The 18148-nt window shown below is 43.3% G+C and overlaps 1 protein-coding gene across 2 annotated transcripts in view; it reads right to left on the bottom strand.

Annotated features, from left to right (window-relative positions):
- The window catches only part of col16a1 (collagen, type XVI, alpha 1), a 58260-nt gene that overhangs the window by 15422 nt on the left and 24690 nt on the right, over nucleotides 1–18148 (bottom strand). The window contains exons 11-41 of one of the 2 annotated variants that reach the window (XM_044052445.1): nucleotides 15676–15708; nucleotides 12820–12861; nucleotides 12505–12537; nucleotides 12306–12350; nucleotides 11923–11961; nucleotides 11743–11805; nucleotides 10898–10942; nucleotides 10717–10812; nucleotides 10406–10444; nucleotides 9875–9919; nucleotides 9361–9396; nucleotides 8216–8338; nucleotides 7521–7556; nucleotides 6825–6860; nucleotides 6652–6705; nucleotides 6383–6433; nucleotides 6151–6294; nucleotides 5285–5320; nucleotides 4319–4426; nucleotides 3902–4024; nucleotides 3760–3813; nucleotides 3620–3661; nucleotides 3232–3267; nucleotides 3097–3141; nucleotides 2931–2999; nucleotides 2785–2838; nucleotides 2504–2530; nucleotides 1539–1592; nucleotides 1389–1433; nucleotides 1184–1255; nucleotides 558–611 (exon numbers count right to left, since the gene is read on the bottom strand). In XM_044052445.1, the coding sequence (XP_043908380.1) occupies nucleotides 558–611; nucleotides 1184–1255; nucleotides 1389–1433; nucleotides 1539–1592; nucleotides 2504–2530; nucleotides 2785–2838; nucleotides 2931–2999; nucleotides 3097–3141; nucleotides 3232–3267; nucleotides 3620–3661; nucleotides 3760–3813; nucleotides 3902–4024; nucleotides 4319–4426; nucleotides 5285–5320; nucleotides 6151–6294; nucleotides 6383–6433; nucleotides 6652–6705; nucleotides 6825–6860; nucleotides 7521–7556; nucleotides 8216–8338; nucleotides 9361–9396; nucleotides 9875–9919; nucleotides 10406–10444; nucleotides 10717–10812; nucleotides 10898–10942; nucleotides 11743–11805; nucleotides 11923–11961; nucleotides 12306–12350; nucleotides 12505–12537; nucleotides 12820–12861; nucleotides 15676–15708 (1779 nt within the window). The remainder of the gene's footprint in view (nucleotides 1–557; nucleotides 612–1183; nucleotides 1256–1388; nucleotides 1434–1538; nucleotides 1593–2503; nucleotides 2531–2784; nucleotides 2839–2930; nucleotides 3000–3096; nucleotides 3142–3231; nucleotides 3268–3619; nucleotides 3662–3759; nucleotides 3814–3901; nucleotides 4025–4318; nucleotides 4427–5284; nucleotides 5321–6150; nucleotides 6295–6382; nucleotides 6434–6651; nucleotides 6706–6824; nucleotides 6861–7520; nucleotides 7557–8215; nucleotides 8339–9360; nucleotides 9397–9874; nucleotides 9920–10405; nucleotides 10445–10716; nucleotides 10813–10897; nucleotides 10943–11742; nucleotides 11806–11922; nucleotides 11962–12305; nucleotides 12351–12504; nucleotides 12538–12819; nucleotides 12862–15675; nucleotides 15709–18148) is intronic. The other variant, XM_044052446.1, reaches the window with a different exon arrangement.

Raw genomic sequence — 18148 nt, 5'->3', positions numbered from 1 at the left:
AGCATATGCTTTTGATGTGCGACAATCTAAATTTAAATCCGTCCTCGACCTCACATCGGCAGCATCTTTCGACATCAGCAACATATGTAAACGGTTTGTGTTTATATAGCGCTCTTCTCGTTTCGCCGTTCACCCGTTTCACCCAGTCACTCACACGTTCATACAGCGCATCCATGTGCAGTCTTGCCCAAGGACCTTCGAGTTGAAGGACGACTCGCTCTACCACTGAGCTACCGTCGCCCTCAACATGTACAGGACCGTGGAATCTTAATGATATGACACATTTTTTGAAACATGATAACTGTACTTTTTTATTTAATAGAACCATCTTTAGAAATAATACGCTTGGACTTTAATATATTCCCTTCGATCAATAATTTCTGACCTCAAGTTCTCAAAAGTAATAAAAGGAGGAACGGGACTCCTACTATTTCTTCTTTTTTTTTTCCATACAAATGACGATTCCAGGCACATAAATTAATTTGTGCTTTTGCATTATTTATAAATCTCCAGGATGACAGCGGCCTCTCCTTCCTTTTCTCGCTAATTTTACTTACGATGTATGCAGGCAAACCCGGTTTCCCCGGTATCCCGTCGTTCCCGGGGATACCCTGAAAGAAGGAACTGAGGTTGAACTTCTCCGTTGCCAAATTTAAGAGCTAGCCACTCCCATATCCACCAACACTCAAGGCAGAGTCAAACGCTCATGGTGAGAACAGTCCAGTCGAACATAATTCAGCGATTATTACAAGAATGCCCCCGTTGTCAAAAACAATACTGTCTGCCATCCAGGTTAACCATCACCTCATCTTATCTCTTACTCACACCTTTGACTCCTCAAGCACAGCAGCACTTTATTTGAAGGTCTGCTTTAATCACAAACCTTTAAAACCAGACCTCCAAATAATCATTAATGTCTGGAAAGACAGTCCCAACAGCCATATGGGTTAAAGCTTGAAGCACTACTGATGTATTTTGATCTTTGCTTATTTGAGACCGAGCTGCACAGACATAATGGAAGTCAATTTCCTACATGCACATCATGGACACCTAAAGATGCAAAGCGTGTCACAGCCTTATTTATGTAACCCAAATACCCCCAAGCTGAAAGCCTACATTAAAAGTAAGTAGCAGCCTGAATTGAACTTAAGACACACCTGCCCCTCATTTATATTTCTGTTACCTCGGGTCCTTGGATTCCAGTAACACCCTGAGGCCCAGGAGGCCCGGGGGGGCCAGGAGGTCCAGGTGGGCCCTAAAAAATACAATTAAGACATGGCCACAAATGAAACTACACACTAAAAAAAACAACAACTTATTATTACAAAAAAAGAAAAAACAAACAAAGCCCAAGAAATGAAAGAGGGCCACTGGTTGACAGATCTGACCTGCGGCCCGGGCTGCCACACGTTTAATGGAGTTCCTGGAGCTCCCTGGAAGGCAAAAACAGTGGAAATCAGACATACATACAGTATAGAAAGCACACAGTGGGGAGTTTAGAGCAGAATATGTGTATTATTGTCAGTGTGTGTACTCACAGGTCCACCAATACCCGAGTGTGTGGTTATGCAGTTGCACTCTCCAGGTTCACCCTGAAATATACATCAAAGAAAAGACTCACTGAAAACCGCAAAACGGCAAAAACTACGCCTCGCACTATGAGAAAGTTTCAAATCGACGCGCCCCACTCTTAACCTGCTCATCTTTGCTGAATCCTGAAATCGCATTCACAGAGCAGAGAGTCGTAACGGCAGGGGGTCAAAATTCTGTGAACGCCTTTTACATTACTGAGCGAACATAAAATATAATATTACATGAAATGGTCCCTAAAGTGAATTCATGGCGCTACGATGAGTATCTGATGCAATTCATCTCAAATCTGTAACAAGAGAGGCGCCCACAATGAAGACACCTGCTCTCACCATCTTCCTCTAACATCTAAGTCAGAAACACTGCGTGTTTGAATTCTCCCAGAACATGTTCTTGTTCATGCTGTACAGCTATAGCTCTGAGAACTCTCTTGATGTTGCCCCCTCTTGCTTATTCTCTTTTAGCTTTCTCAACCGTTTCCTCTGTTGTCCCCGTCGAACAAAGCATGTCCCATATCTTGCACTCCTCCCCTACCTTTGTGCACTACCTTGCACTCCTCGCCCACCCTCTCAGTGACAGTGTTGGCTGGTGGCTCTGATGAATGCAGTAATTAATAGTCTCATACACACAAACACACACACACACACACACTCTCTTAAGGCCTCTGAAGTTCCTCTCGCCTGCCAGCAACAGTACACATGTCACCTCCATTGCTTCTCTTTCCACGCCGCGAGGCCAGCGTGTACATCTGTGTGCCAACACGCGTACGTGTGTGCTCATGAGGCAAAGTGATGCGTGGGGGTGGGGGGTTATTTGGTGTCTGTTGAACCATCTCTTGTGATTACCATCTGTTCCACCCCCTTATATTCAAACCCTTCCAGATCCCCTCATCCGAACAAAATGGTAGACTTACCTTGTCCCCCTTAGCTCCGTCAAATCCCTGCAAGAGCAAGACACACACACACAAACAAACATCTAGTTACTCTTGCTGTGTTGTTCCAGTAGAAAGCCCTGAGTGTAGATCAGGGGACAGAGGATGAGATAGGAGCAGACATTGCCTCTGTTGTGGATCGGGGCAGACAACCTTGGTTACGAATGGCGACTAAATCGAGGGCAACTCCCAAAGATGCTAAAATTTTAAAAAAGGAAACGCACACGCGCGCGTCAGAAATGAAAAGAACAAAACAAACTCACGGGTCTGCCATCAGTTCCTGGCTCTCCGTGAAAGCCGGGGGCTCCGTCTTTACCCTGTGGGTCGAGATGTAAAATAGGAAACAGTGTTTGACAGTATAAAAGCACAACATTAGTTTCACATGGAAAAACACGCAGTTGTATACTACCGGGGGCCCCGCTTCTCCTAAGCCTGGAGGTCCCTGCGGTCCTGGAAGCCCGGCGTCTCCTTTGGAGCCCTGTGAGCAGTGAAACTCTGTCAGTATCAAAGCTTCTTTGGATTCATTTGCATATTGCGCCAATGAGTTGATTTTCAACCACTTTATTTTGTGCTACCTTTTCCCCTGCAGGGCCAGTTGATCCTGTGGTTCCAGTGGGTCCCTATATAAAACAAAACCCCACACATTTAGACCAAATACGAAATAGGTGGTTTTTGAATTGCAGGACTTTGCAAATATGTGTGAAACTTACGTGAAGCCCTGGTCGCCCCCTTGGTCCCTCTTCACCCTGTGGCATGAATAATAGAGGACAAGACAAAAAAGCTGGTTTAGATGAGGAGGAAAAGCGGAGAGGAGAGAGGGGGGACAGTTTTAGAGGTTAGAGGAGTCCATGTTGAATCACCGGGCTTGAGAGAAAATAAGTTCTGAATGGCTGTGTGACTGTATTGTTAGATCTTGGAGGCAGGAAACCTCAACTCAACAGAGATCAAAGGAGAATATGGTGTACATTAATGAAATCACAGCTGGAATGCCTCCTCCTCGGAGCCGTGTGTTTCCTGCATGTTACAGAGCAGCATCACTTGTCTACATTAGACGTCTTTAATGATCCACATGTTTTTTTAAACACACGCCAGCCTTACTTGCGGTCCCGGAAGGCCGACTCCTGGAACTCCAGCTTCTCCCTAGAGGGGGATGGCAAAAACACAGGTTTTAAAATCGACGTATGGAAATAAGCATTTGCATTTATTTGTAAAAATGCTAACGCAAAAGACATCGGCACCTTGTTTCCTTTGGGACCGGCAGGTCCCTGCACACCTGGTAAGCCCGGTTTTCCCTGGAAATAAAACAGGTGAAATGATCATCAGCAATCCTCTGGGTACAGTGAAGCAGACGTGGACAAATAAATACACAGATCCCCTTACATTCCTGCCAGGCTTCCCTTCTCCTGGAGGACCAGGCTCTCCTCTCTCTCCTTTTTGGCCTGGCACAGCTACACCTTCACCCACTGTTGTGCCCAGAGAAGGACAGCTGGTACAGGCTTCACCCTGGCACAATAAAACAAAACAAAAAACGAACAATCAAACTCTAATTTTAGCCACTGGAAAGCATCATTAGTCTAAATATGTGACCAGTGGCATCTTGTATCAGCTGTAATTAAGACTCCCTAGTGGATGGACCCTAGATCTAGATTTCTATCACATATGGTCTGCGGAATGGGACGAGAGCTGCGCAGCACATGTTGCCACATTTTAGACAACCAGTAATTAAAAGAAGAGCATTGGGGAGATGCAAAATAAAGTGCAGCAACGTTGACCTTGTTCGGTTCAGGTAGTCTGTACCTTCTCTCCCTTTAAGCCCATTAATCCATCCCGACCAGGCTCTCCAGGCAGTCCTGGGGCTCCGGGAACTCCATCCAGTCCCTTATCCCCTGTGTCTCCTAGTTCACCCTGGTAAAAAATTAAATGCATTGAAAAAAGGGGCAAGACAATTCTTTCAACGTCAAAATACTAAGCTGATGGATTTGTTGCAGGTTTTCCTTTTATTTAATCCCATTTTGGTTGTATAAATTTACACCTATTTATACTGTATAAGGACAGTGATATGAAAGAGGACTACAAGATATAGTAAACTATGTTGTCTGACCTCATGTTGAAGTCCAAGTATTTCTGTGAAAAGGCTTTCACAGGAAACAATCTCCTTTTTTCTTAATTTTTGTGATTCCAACACTTCAAAAGACAGACTTGGTGTGGATATAATATCAGTGTGTCTGATGTCCCTTGAAACGTCATTTGAAACCATGCAGGTTCATTTTCCTGTGGACATTCTTTCTCCCAGAAGACATCAAAATAAGTAAGAAAGTCTGGCTGGAGCTTAAAGGAATACTTCACCCATTTGCATTTAGCTTTGTATTACTAGAATAGGGGTGGTATTTTTGAAAGATTGTGCTACCCAACCTCAGTTTCCCCTGAGTCGAGAAATATCTTCATTCTTTTCTTTGTCACATGGCCACCAGTGACACTTGATCCCCACTCGTAGGGGGACGGGACCTCATTCCTGGAATGTAAACAGTGTGCGCCATCTTTGCTAACAGCTACGCTAACAGTTGTTCCTGTTATCGATGAAGTATTCCTTTAAGGCCATAAGCGACTCAAAATAACCTTACACTGGTGATGACATGTAAGTCTCTTTGGCTAAAATCATCTACCAAAGCACAAAATGTAAATATAAATACTGCAATTCCTCCTTCTACCTGTGCCACATAATATAATGTGAGGATATTGTCGTAGATAAAACCGAAAATGTACCTTTTCTCCCTTTGCCCCAGCGAGACCTGGTGGGCCCTGTGTGAGAAAGAAGACGATGATAAACAAATACATGCCCGTACAGTACACGCATACACGTGCACACTTAAAACACTGTTTAATAAATGTGCAGTCATATGCGCGTTATACTGAGCAAGCCTCTTTCCATTCAGGTAAAATAACTATTGACATAAAGCTATCCACAAAGGCACGCAGCATGTAATTGGAAGGGGTGACAGAACCCAAGAGAGATTTATTCCACTTAGTAACAATTCCGCGGTAACAGGAGAATCCCTGCATATCCTATTTGTACAATAAGCTTTGTAAGGTGATTCTCCCTCGGGGTGAATCTCTCAGTGTCCCAAAGTTTGCACTCATATGGCTGCTGTTTAATCTGATTCACTGTGGGAATGAAATAGGAAAGCAAGACGCTACATTAGATTAGTGGGATATGTATAATGTGATTTCTGTAACTAATCGGGATGAAAATTCCTTAATAGCTGTAAGGGTGTAAAAACTGTAGGTCTTTTTTTGTTGTTGTTGGCTTTGCTTGCTAGCAAGTAAAGTACAAACAATGCAAATATGTAGCAATGCACTGAATAGAGTGCCATTCGGTAAAAAGCAGACAATAAAAAAGGAGCAGGGGGTTGAAATGTGTGTATTCCGCTCCTGAATTTCAACACGCTGCCCTCTAAAGGAAGGACTGAGAAAGTATTGAGGCCCTGACCTCTCCTCACCTGATATTTTTGACCAAATACTTTTTATTTCAATTTAAGGACTCTAAGACAAAGCAAGTTCATCATTTCTAAATGCCGCCTTTCTAGTAATAAACCTGCCATGACTACCTTATCCTTACAGAGCACTCACACCTGTTTGCCATCAGCTCCAAGACCTGGAGGTCCGGCAGGCCCTGGAGGGCCCGGTTCGCCTTGCTTCCCTTTCGTTCCCTCTGGCATTTTGAAACCAGCAGGCCCGCTGCCAACTTCGGACGGCTGACACGTGCCACATTGGCCCTGAGAAACAGCAGGGAGTCAGGAAGGTCGGTGTGCATGACAATTTAGCGAACGGATGCTAAGAGCGTCACATTATGTCTGCGCTTACCTTCTCACCCCTTGGGCCAGGTAGACCAAGCCCGGGCAGCCCTTGCTCTCCCTGTAAAGCGGCAGAGAATAAAGTCAAGTATCAAACAATGCTTTCAATTTATAGGTGATTTTTTGCATGTATGATGTGGTACTACAACCTTAACAAAACTGTACAACCTTGACTTACTTTACGTGATGACACATGATGATCAAGGCTAGAATCAAGCAATCAAGAGTACGGCCAAACATCCACTTCAGCCTAAGTTTGATATTCAAATATTCTCCTACCTTTACACCTTTCTGTCCTTCTTTGCCGATGGGTCCGCGGGGTCCTGATTTTCCCTGTCATACACACACACACACGCGCGCGCACGCACGCACGCCCACGTTTCATTTCACGACATCACAGGATCGGGAGCGCGTGAGGTGACTGTTTAAAAGAAGTCAAATCTGAAACTTACCGGCTTACCATCGGCTCCTTTGCTGCCTGCACTCCCCTGCAGACAGGAAACAAAGGATGACTTCAGTAACTGAAATTCACAGACTGATTTAAAAAAAAAGAAAGAAAGAAAAATAATGTGTCTCTTAAAGCACATGTCGTGGTAAGCTGTGCCCCAAAGACGGGCTTGTGAAATGTTTTTTGTTGTTCTTTTATTACCACACTAACACGTTCCACCTGTGAGGAAAATGGAATCCCTTGTATAGTCAGTTTTGGTTGTCTAAAAATTAGAGCCGTTCTCCCTGAAGTCTCACCAGTAGATGTGAGATGTGCAAATGCGGGACTTCTTCACTCACCCCTCTCTCTTCCCCAAGAGTGTCAGGGAACTACGGTACGGTGGCCTTTGGACACCAGAAAGGACCTCACAATTCTCCGGTCTGGCTGACTTGTACATTCAGGCTGCTATAGTTACACAGCTACACAAGATGGTAGCTTCCCTAAGGCTTAAATGCTGCACTGGACCTTTTTAAAGACTCAACGTCTGAGTTTGTGTGCGTGTGTGGACTTATTTATGTTTTTAGAGGGTTAACGTCAGAGAGAGCGCACTGCGCTGCTGAGGTTAGCATATCTGAATGTGTAGGAATACACATGTGAGTTATGCTTCCACAGAATACGAATGCACCACATGCTGTAAACGAATGACGGGGGAACTCCGTACCTTCTCTCCTGACTTGCCATCTGCACCTGCAGGCCCCTGGTGAAAAAAAAAAAATAAGTAAAAGAAGAAGAGTGAAGACAGCGATGAGCAGAGAAGTTAAGGTGTTGTTAGTTCAGCTTTGTTAGAGCGAGGTCATATCTCACTCCTCCCTCCCTCTCTGTTGCTCCAGCTTCTTCTCCTTCTCCTATAACCAGGTATGACAGATGGATGCTGGCACTATTGGAAATCGTTGCACCGAGAATCTCATAAGGCTTTAGATTTATATTCCCTTTCCCCCATAAATAATTCCAATTTCACCTGCTGGGGTAAGTGGGAGGATGCACAATGAAAAGAAAGAGAAGCACAGTGCAATGTACTGAATGCTGAGGTCCAACTCACTCGACGTAAAACACCGGTTAAGTTTATATTACAAATAAATTACCTTTTGTCGAGGGGGGGAAAAAACATGGCTTTTCAAGTTTTTGCTCCTTCAGATGCTGCATCACTGTGAGCAGTGCAAGGGTAAAAATAGCATTTGTTTCTTCAAACTGATAAGAGGAATAAAATACACACTGTGTATAAATATGCTCAAGGTCATCTGCTATTTCCAACTGTTTCTCCAACTCCCTTATAAAACATGTAGTGGGATCAGGAAAGATTGAGAGTCGGGGAGAATATATAACAACTTCACAACAGTTTCAAACCACTGCACTTACAGGCAATCCTCTTTCTCCTGCCCCCGGTAATCCAGGCTCTCCTTTGGGACCAGGCTTTCCTTGCAGAGCCACTGTGTTGCCCATGTCCGTACCAACCACGGGGCAAACTTCGCACGGGTCGCCCTGAAGACACACATTGCAATGATGAGAGGCCACGCGTACATGCAGATACCTTGCGTCTTTGCCAGTTTATTTTGTGTAGGAATCAAATTCACGGTCTTTAAATGAGGTGTGTTCAGGCACAATGTTGGTGCACTGCCCCCGTGCCAATGACGTGTTCTCATGCTTATTTAAGCGGCACATTTAATACACCAACATAGGCCTGTTCACGGTCCACATACACTCTGCTTGTGTCCGCTTCTCCTCCTCCCCCTCTTCAGGTAGATGCATTTTGAATGTCGGTGCATTTATTTATCCTGTACAGTCTCATGGAGTTGTTGATGGGACAGAGGGTCCATCGGCCAAGGACCATGTACTCATAAATGTGGGGGGGGTGCTGGCTGGGCGTAAAAGCATACAGAAAACAGGCGCATCCTTCATCCTTCACAGCGAGGTTACAAGACTCCCATCTCTTTACTGTAATTCTGTCTCTTCGTCCTCTCCACGAGTGAACTGTTACAGTGCTGATTTACCGGAGAATCGAAAATACGAACAAGTAAAGTGCCTCACGCGTCAGCTCTGTCACTATGTGCCGCCTTACATGGTGAACAACAATAATTTGAATCGCAGCTGCACATCAAGCGGGACAATGAGCTCCTGTCTCATCACCATCGACTTCAGCCACTTAACTTCGCACCTGCCTTCGGCACATTTCTTTATTAAAGTTCCTTAAATCTTTCTATTTATTCACTGATTTTCAGCTCGGCTCAGCAGCGAATGGTTCACTTCTCCAGTTTCCTGACATTTACATAGCAATGCACCCGGCGCTGGTGCACCTGATCTTTAAAGCTGGTCTCTGATCGGCCTTGCACCTCACTTTGCACCAAGATTACACGCTGTGTAAATAGCAAAAAAAAAAAAAAAAGAGTCGGACAGGCCCTAATACGCTTGCCATGGCACTAACTTTAGAACACGCACTTTGCATCACATACTGTAAATAGGGCCCACAGAGTTAAAGATGGGTGTTGATAGGGTGCAGTTTATACCTTCTCTCCCTTAAACCCAGGCGTTCCTCTTGGTCCCTGTAAAAACAGCAGAACCCAAATCAAAGACTTGACGTGTCAGCGAATTGAATAGTGTCTACTGTAAACTCATGCATACATTACAATAGAGCTGAAACGATGAATCGATTATTAATCGATTACTAAATTAATTGACAACTATTTTGATAATCGATTCATCGGTTTGAAGCTTTTTTTATGATTAAAACAAGATTTTCCGATTGTTTAAGCATTTTCTTCATTTCTTTGCTCTGGATAACAAAGAAATCATTAAAAGTCAATAATTTTGGTTTGTGGACAAAACAAGACATTTGATAACCTCATAATTTCCAGGTTTGATGAACACCGATCAACATTTTTTAAGGTTTTCTGATATTTTATGGACCAAACGATTAATCGAGAAAATAATCGAGAGATTAATCGATTATGAAAATAATCGTTAGTTGCAGCTCTACATTACAAGTATATCAAGCAGTGTTTAAAAAAAAGAAGCTCTCACAGGGTCTCCTGGAAATCCATCTCCTCCTGGAGATCCTGAATCTCCCTGTTGACAAAAAGAAAAAAAAAATCACTGGAAATTTACCCTGAAAATCATTCTCAGAACATCATTTTTGGGTTTTGCTAGCCTAAGAACCGTAACAATTATTGTATCCACAGAAGATGAAGTTGATGAAACAAAAAGTCACGCATTGAGTTATTAGCTTTATGATTATGTTAATATGCTTGGATGGATCATCGAAGATGAGCTCACATCCACATTAAATCCATGAATGTGCTGTTGAACTAATTAAAAAGAAATTCATCAGCTTTGTTAAACTGTATAGTAAATAAGTCAGCTGTCTCACATTTACACCAGTTCCACTAACATTACTTCTTGGACTGGCAGGATTTCAACTGTTTTCAGCTGCTGTTTATTTGTTACAGTTCCTTTATTTTTATGTTAACTAAGTTACATCTTATTATGCTGATAAATTAACTCTGAACATTTCCACGTGCTCTAAGAAACAGGACAAAAAAAAGTCAAACCTACCTTGTCTCCTTTTGCACCACCTGGTTCACCGGGAGGACCCTGACAGGAGGGAAGAACAATTACATAAATCATCTGACACACCTTTCTGAAAGTGCTTTTAGGCTTTTTGTGAAGGGCAATGAAAGTTGCTCCAAAAGAAGGAGCCGTGCCAAGTCCTGCCCTGCACTTCTGAGAACATTGTCTAATAAAACAACTTTTTTTTGTTGCAACCGTGTGTGTGTGTGTGTGTAGGACATTAAAAGCAATCAGTGAAATGACACAATCCAAAAGGCTTCTTCATTGTTTCCTCTTTAATTAAAAATCACACTTACTGGTAGGCCTGGTATTCCAAGTCCTGGAAGACCTGGGCGTCCAGGCTTCCCTGGCTCCCCGGCCAACCCCTCGGGACCCACCATACCTGGCGAACCCTGTAACAAGTTTAACACAGCTGTGTAAAACTGAGCCTCACACACTGTATGTGACATTTGTTGGTAGAAACACTTGCATGCAGACCTTCTGTCCCTTGGGACCGACAACACAGATGGTCCCTGTTCGACCCTGGGAAAATGTGACAGAGACAGAATGAAATGATGGCGTCAATATGAGTGAGTGACACCATCGGCATTAGCTTCGTCTTTGCCAAAGATCATTGTTGAATCCCTATTTTTTTTTTGGGGGACATTTAATCATTGGAAACAGAAAAAGAGAGAGGGAACTGCGTGAGTCTCGGAGACGCATTATCCTCAGCAGTGCATATGCGATATTTCCCGCATGCCTGATTCAAGTCACATCAACAAGCACATTCATATTCACGATGTCAGATGGATGGAAGGCTTAAGAAAATCTATCCACCACCAAATCCATCTGTCCACGACAAGCACTTAGCCTGGTGAATAGTTAAACGTGAGTGTGTGTGTGTGTGTGAGAGAGAGAGAAGCCCAAAACCAGGGGAATATCTCAGAGCACACACGCGTTGTAATTTGTTCCTCATACTTTTCATGCGCCTACAGGATCACTGTGCTGAACAGGGAAGATTAAAAGGTTTAAGTCTTCCTGAATAGGCGTCTGCCTGCATGAGAGACGCAGAGCACAGTCAATGAGGCAGCATTGATTGTGCAAGCTTTGTTGCTCTAGCCTAATCTAACAGGCATTAACAGGATGACTTAACGCTAAAGGGGTCCAAGCTTAAACAGTAATACCCTATAAGATTGCTAAATATTCGTTCTGAGGCTGATAAAGGTCCACATGTTTGTCAAGGCTGGCTCACAGTAGCATTTGTCTCATATTGTAAATATCCACAATCCGAGCTGTATGGTCGTGAGACAAAAAGAGTGCAAAGGAATACATCACACACGTACATCCTTCCCTGGAGTGCCTGTGAGACCCTGTGGACCGAGCTCTCCCTTCTGACCCTTGTCTCCCTGTGTAGGTCCAGAGAGAAAGAGAAAGGGGTGAAAATAATACAGCAAAGTAATTAGAAGATCTGTGAGAAGGCTGAATCTTCACTGTTGGTCACCAACATGTCTTGAACCGTTCACCTTGTATCCTGCTGCTTCGCCCCAGTTGGCAGGCGCCGCCTGTGGAGAAGAGGAAACGGAGACACGAAGCGGATCAATGATTTGGCTCTAAAGAGACATCATACACACACTACTGGAGCGCGGGGGAACGACACTGTGGCCACCAGTCGTTAACCCAAACGACCAGCAGGACCCATTACGCAATAATGTGCAGATGCAAAAAAACTGACTGTGAATGAAATGCACAAACGGTGACTCAGTGTTATAAGAATACAAGCACACACTCACTCCCAAAGTATAACTGTTATGAGAGCGGACGCTTAAAATTAGGCTTTGAATGGAGTTCAACTAAATAGCTCAAGGGTGAGCCGTGTTGGTGTGCTGTGCAGAGGATTGGCACTTACCGGCTCGCCTCTCTCTCCCTTCTCGCCCTTGGGTCCTTGTGTGCACTGAGGTTATAGAGACACTTGGTTGGCAATGTACTATCATAGAGTCCCGTATTCTTTTGGCTTACTGCACGCCAAATAAGGAGACAATGCTTTTTTTTGTGTAAAAAAAATGAGGCACAGCACGAGAATGAGACGCAATGGAAAAGTTACTTACTGGACCTGACTGGCTGCCAGAACAGTCATCACCCTGAGACGGAGAGCAGGCAGAAGAAAAGAATGATTACTTGTCAGTGAGGGGACACAATAAAGGGGTTTTGAAGAATGCATATCAGCAAGATGGCGGATTGGACCACAGCCAGAAACACTCTGTATTAGACTATAGCAGCATCATATTGTGTTGTAAAGGTATTAGTATTCAGTGCTGGGCTTGTCTGGGCACATGTAACGACATCTCACATTCCACTCATATTGCTCTTAGCACACACACACGAGCCTCAGTACAGTAAATACTCATGTCCTTCATACTCACCCGGTCACCTTTTTCCCCTTTCAACCCAGCAAGATTTACAACCTGCAACACACACACACACACACACACTGTTACACAAGCCACAGTGTCACATCATGTTCTCGTGGGGAGAAGCGAAGTAAAGATCAGCGATCCTTACATTTTCCTCCCTATTCAGGAGCAAACAACCAGCACACTACAGGCAGACACAGACAGAAACAATCGTTATGAGACTGTTTAATATTCACTGGAAGGAGTTGTGTGTCTGAGTAAAAGTGGATTTTAAGAAGTAGAAAAAAGAAAAAAAAATATCTGTAGTTACCAGGTGGTGGCACTGTTACACAAAGCTAAACTGTGGCTGCTACAGTATGCGGTTAAAAAAAAAATGGATGAAAGGTGGGCAAGTGGGCACACACGCAAGCACACACACACACTTCCCATGGGAGATGGAGATCAATAGGAATGTCTGATTCCCACAGCACAGGAGTGAGCAGACCAGCTGCACTTCACATGAGGGCACGGGCGCACACGCACGTGTACACACACACACACACACGCACACGCACACACTGAATATGAACAACCATTATAAATAACTGCATAATGTTCTTAGTGGAAGCGAGTAATTAAAGCCGAATCCACACACCCGGTGTCTCTCGCAGCATTGCTTCCACACACACCAGGAAGTATGCGTATGTTGAAGTTGTAAGTACGAACTCGCTGAGACAACAGACAGACAATGAGTGGTGTCCCCTCTCTTTTACTCCCTCCTCACTCCCTCTTACAAGCTACAAATCTGTCAGTGGTGGGCTGAACCAGCTGCAATGATGAGTCACTGTTTCCGAGCTCATCTCTGAACATCGGCTCAGTCAAGTCCTCATATAATTTCCCATAAAACATCAGTGGCCTTGTCTTTACCTTGCCTCTCTTGCGCGTCGCTGTAAAGAAAGCACAATTCCCCCCCCCCACTAAAACGTCTTTGCAAATCACTTGCCCACTCTGCCGCAATTATAACTCTTAATGAGGATTAGTTTGTTTATCATCAACAAAAATAACGGATGGCTTGACAGTGGATATCCTGTTGCTGTCACTGCCGAATCATGCAAATAAATGAAAGTTTCTTATATGAGAGGCGTCTTAAGAGAAGAGGTTCAATTAACACCGCTGGCTTTAGCATGAGTGCCTTCAGTTCTTTTGGCCACGTGGGGGCAATGCAGCAACACGTACATTGTTCACTTGCTAAATGCTGAAAGACCCTGACGCAGCAGGCCCAGGAGATCAGACCTGCAGTGTCAGTTCCTTTTTTTTTCTCCATCTTATGAATCGGTTTATGTAAAAAATATGATGTTAACTGTACTAAAAAGTGCTACAAGCATCAGGCTTTGCAGTTTTTGTCTTCTTCTTCTTCATATTCTTATTGCTATTGAGCAGCTTTAACAATATCAGTTTGTATAAGTGGCCAATATCCGTATATTCAAATGCCATTAACAGACTTTCTCCAATCCAACATTCAAATACGGAGGCTCTCCTTCTTCATGATGCATGCCAAAGCCTATGCTCTTTTATCAGCTTAAGCATCTCAGAAGACGACGAGAGAGGAGGATCAAGGCTAAAATTCGGGTGCCAACATCCTGTCAGTGAGACGTGCTTTTTGGTATTAAACATCCCACCGGGCTCATTTTTAGCATTGTCTCTCTGTCTGCCAGATTTCGACACAACAAGGGCAAGGCCTGGCACATACTAATGAAAATATAATGCCGGCAAAAACATAAATTAACATTCTCCGGGGTGGTGCTTCTCCAAATCAGTGAGGAATTAGTGCCACATTCTCAAATGCAAGGTGACTTGTAATTATGTATGAAAAGAAATAGCAAGTAGATTGGGATTTTAGTTTTGGGACAGCGTTTTCTGTTCAAAGATTCATGCTGATTGGTGGAGCAGAGCCTTTTTGGCTTACATAACCATGAAGCCACTGATGTAGCAGGAACAACCCATATAGGAATAGCTGAGGCAGCATGACAAGAGCACTGTGATGAAAATTGATTTCTAGCTCAAGTTTAGGATTGTGCAGCAGCAACCAAATCTTATTCAGATCATTTATTACCATAATAGTATTAATGCATAATGTCTTGCCTGGCATAACTGTCAGTGTTGCAGCGCATAAGATCTAGAGATCAGGCTGTGTTATGGATTCCTGTGGGTACTGTGCTGCCTTTTATTGTAAGAAAAAAAAAAAATGTAATTTGAACAAATGAAATTCAAAACCCAGAAGAAAAGTCACTTTTAGGTTTTTTTTTTGTGCCCCCAGTGGGAGGAAAATGCTCCATGCACCAGCCTGAGTAATAACCTACATTGAGGAAGTCAGGGGAGGTGACCAGCTGCATTTGTAAGCACACACAGAAGCAACATAATGAAGCGTCTAGAGTTTTGTATTCTATTTGTGAACAGAACATGCGTATTGTAGGTGAATGACAAAATTAATAGGCAACGGAAACTCCCGATTGAGACTCGGGGCATAATGAGGTGTAAATCAGTCAGTCAGTCAGTAAGCTGTGAGGGTCTATAAAGACGGACATACACACATTCATTATGCCTGCACATTGCATTCCCTGTCTAAATCTCTCTAAGTATCTTTATCCATTTTTATGCTTGTTAGTCTTAAAACTGTATAGAATCTAGAGGGTTAAACCAGGGCAGTCTCTGGATTTACGGCAGTGAATTAGAAAAAACAACAAAAACAACAATGTTTTGTGAACCCAGGACTCTCTTGTTTTGAGGTGACTTTTCTGGTCTAAGCCACTGTGCCATCCCATCTCACACATCACAACAGACATTCAGCTGCATGGAGAATCCATCGCACGGAAATGTGAGACTTACTTTCTCTGCCAGATCCTTGGATGCAAAAATCTCCTGTGGTAGTGCGAAAAGAAAACAGAAAACAAAAAGGAATGAACATCATTTTCTTTTTGCATCTCTAATTGTATCTGAACATGAGGTTTTTTTTTTCCACTTTTGGTCTATTTTTAGACACTACTACTCAGTTTCACAGCTCTGCTAATATTCACACACACTGAAACCAATAGCTTTGAAGGCCATCCACAGAAATATTTTTTTTATTTTTATTTTTTTTTACATTTTGACAGCACTATAACCTGCTGCATGTAATTAGTCTATAAGGTGTGAAAGCCTTTGAGCAAAAACCTCATATCTCCAATCACTGGCAGCTCCGTGGTTCTTTTTTTATTATTCCAAGTGGGTGGAAATAGCTGAAAGATCAGCAAAAGAAAAATAAAATAAATGCACATAATGAGCCCTGAGGCAAATGAAGACATTGACCCAACTGTACAGAGTTGCAGACAAGACAAAAAAAAGATGGAAAAGGGACTAAGAAAATGAAAGGAAACTATTTGTTCAAGTCAGCTATAGAAACACATTGAGGCCAGGGGAAATGAGACACAAAGAAGCCTTTGGGCCTCGCGACAACAAGATGACCTTTCAGCTGGGAGCTGGGTTGAAAGCAAGAGGGGAAAAAATAGATTTACACTGTCAGAAGATAAGAAACAGTGCGGATGAGATTTGTCATACTCGAGGAGGGCAGTGACTACTGTGACCCAAACACAGGCACAAAGCGGCTGCACTAAAGCCTGATTCTACTCGATGTTGCAAAGGCATTACTTTTGTATAACAGTGTAGCCCAGATGAGCCAAATAAGCCCCTGCCCAGCTGGTGTGGTGGTCACTGTTGTTATGATCGAACCTTGTTCAAGCTACCGCAAACCAAACTTTCTACAAATATGTGGGCAAAACAGGGCATCTAATATAATTCTATTTAGATGGAATATCATGCACAACATTGCTTTAGTGAACAGGTGAACAGAGCTATATGAGATAATGTTATGGTGCTTTTCCACTACCCAGTTCTAACACGGTGCGACTCGCCACGGCGCAACTCAGCACGTTTTCTTTGCTTTTCTATTAGCGATAATACCTGGTACTTTTTTTTAGTAATTATTAACATTGTCTTCGATATAGGGATTTACAGGGATGCCTGTAAAATGCCCATGTCTGGTTTAATTAGTCGTTAAGTATACAGACAGCAGGTGATCATATTCACTTGGCACAGCGACATGGAACGGGGTCAGCTAGTCTGGCACTGTCTGAAGTATAACGAAAATCCAACTACTTCCACAGTTAACTGATCAACATTCTGTCTCATTTGTTTAATTGAAAGGTGCCCAGCAGAGACTCCACAAGGTTACTGCATCTGGCCAACGAAAAGTCAAACACATAAAACCAAAGCCTGTTGTTTTTATGATTTGTTTTGTTTTGGGGTTTGTTTGTTTTTTGAACAACACAAAATTCAGCTTCAAAAGTGGACGATGTTATCTTCAGACAGGTTAACGGTTTGTGTAGCTGTTTTAATTTTTCAAAGCACATTTTAAAGCAATTTCAAAAAAAGTTTTTTAAAGAGAATACTTCCCAACGGAACGTCATTTAATAGATTTTGCCCTGACAGCAAATGCCCATCTTGCCTCTGTCTCGAGCTTTGCAGTGGGGGCAGAGAGCAACAGCTGGTCGGCAGCTTTATCAGAGCCAGCAAGAGTGTGAGGGGTGAGAAGGTCGATATAGAACAAGGCTGCTCAGAGACTTAAAAAAACAAATGGTAACAGTTTTTTAAATCAGTTTTGAAAACTGTGGGTAAGCCGCGCAATGGGGCAAGAAATCTGCTCATGTTCACCTAACTCAAGAGAATTCAAGCAGCTGGATTGTGAACCAACATTTGTTTGGTTTTCTGGAGCCGTCCGGCAAAAACGGTGTTACAGTAATCTGCATGTTTAGAGGCAAGAGTACAAATGAGCATGTTGGCATCAAAGAGTCAATACAGGGAGCAGAAATAGCCGAATGTTGTGAATAATTCTGATATGAGTCATATTTCTGGCCCCACGTGTGAACTGAAAGCCCTCAGACCCTCGCTTAGTTTGTAATTTTCATAAACACATGTACCTTTTGAAAACTGGACACTCTAAATTGACTGTGATCTGTCTCTGTGTGTCCCTGTCATGGACTGAGGACCTGTCCAGGGTCTACCCCGCCTTTCCCCTATGCCAGCGCCCCTGCGACCCTTATGTGGAGGGTAAAGCGGTAGAAGATGGATGGATATATAACTATTGTGTGTAAGTGAGGACAAGGACAAAATTGTCTATCATCTGCATACAAAAGAAAATCTAAGGAACAGGGTTGCACGCAACCTGACCCAGTGGTTGCAGACACATGTTGATGGAAAACAGTACAGGGCCAAGAATAGAACAATGTGGGGGGTGGTTGATCAATAGTTGACCCAAATTTACCCC

Source organism: Solea senegalensis, linkage group LG20 (genome assembly GCF_019176455.1).
Source record: "Solea senegalensis isolate Sse05_10M linkage group LG20, IFAPA_SoseM_1, whole genome shotgun sequence".
Taxonomy (NCBI): domain Eukaryota; kingdom Metazoa; phylum Chordata; class Actinopteri; order Pleuronectiformes; family Soleidae; genus Solea; species Solea senegalensis.
The sequence above is the reverse complement of the archived record's forward strand: the minus strand, read 5'-3'. Positions and strand labels throughout refer to the sequence as shown.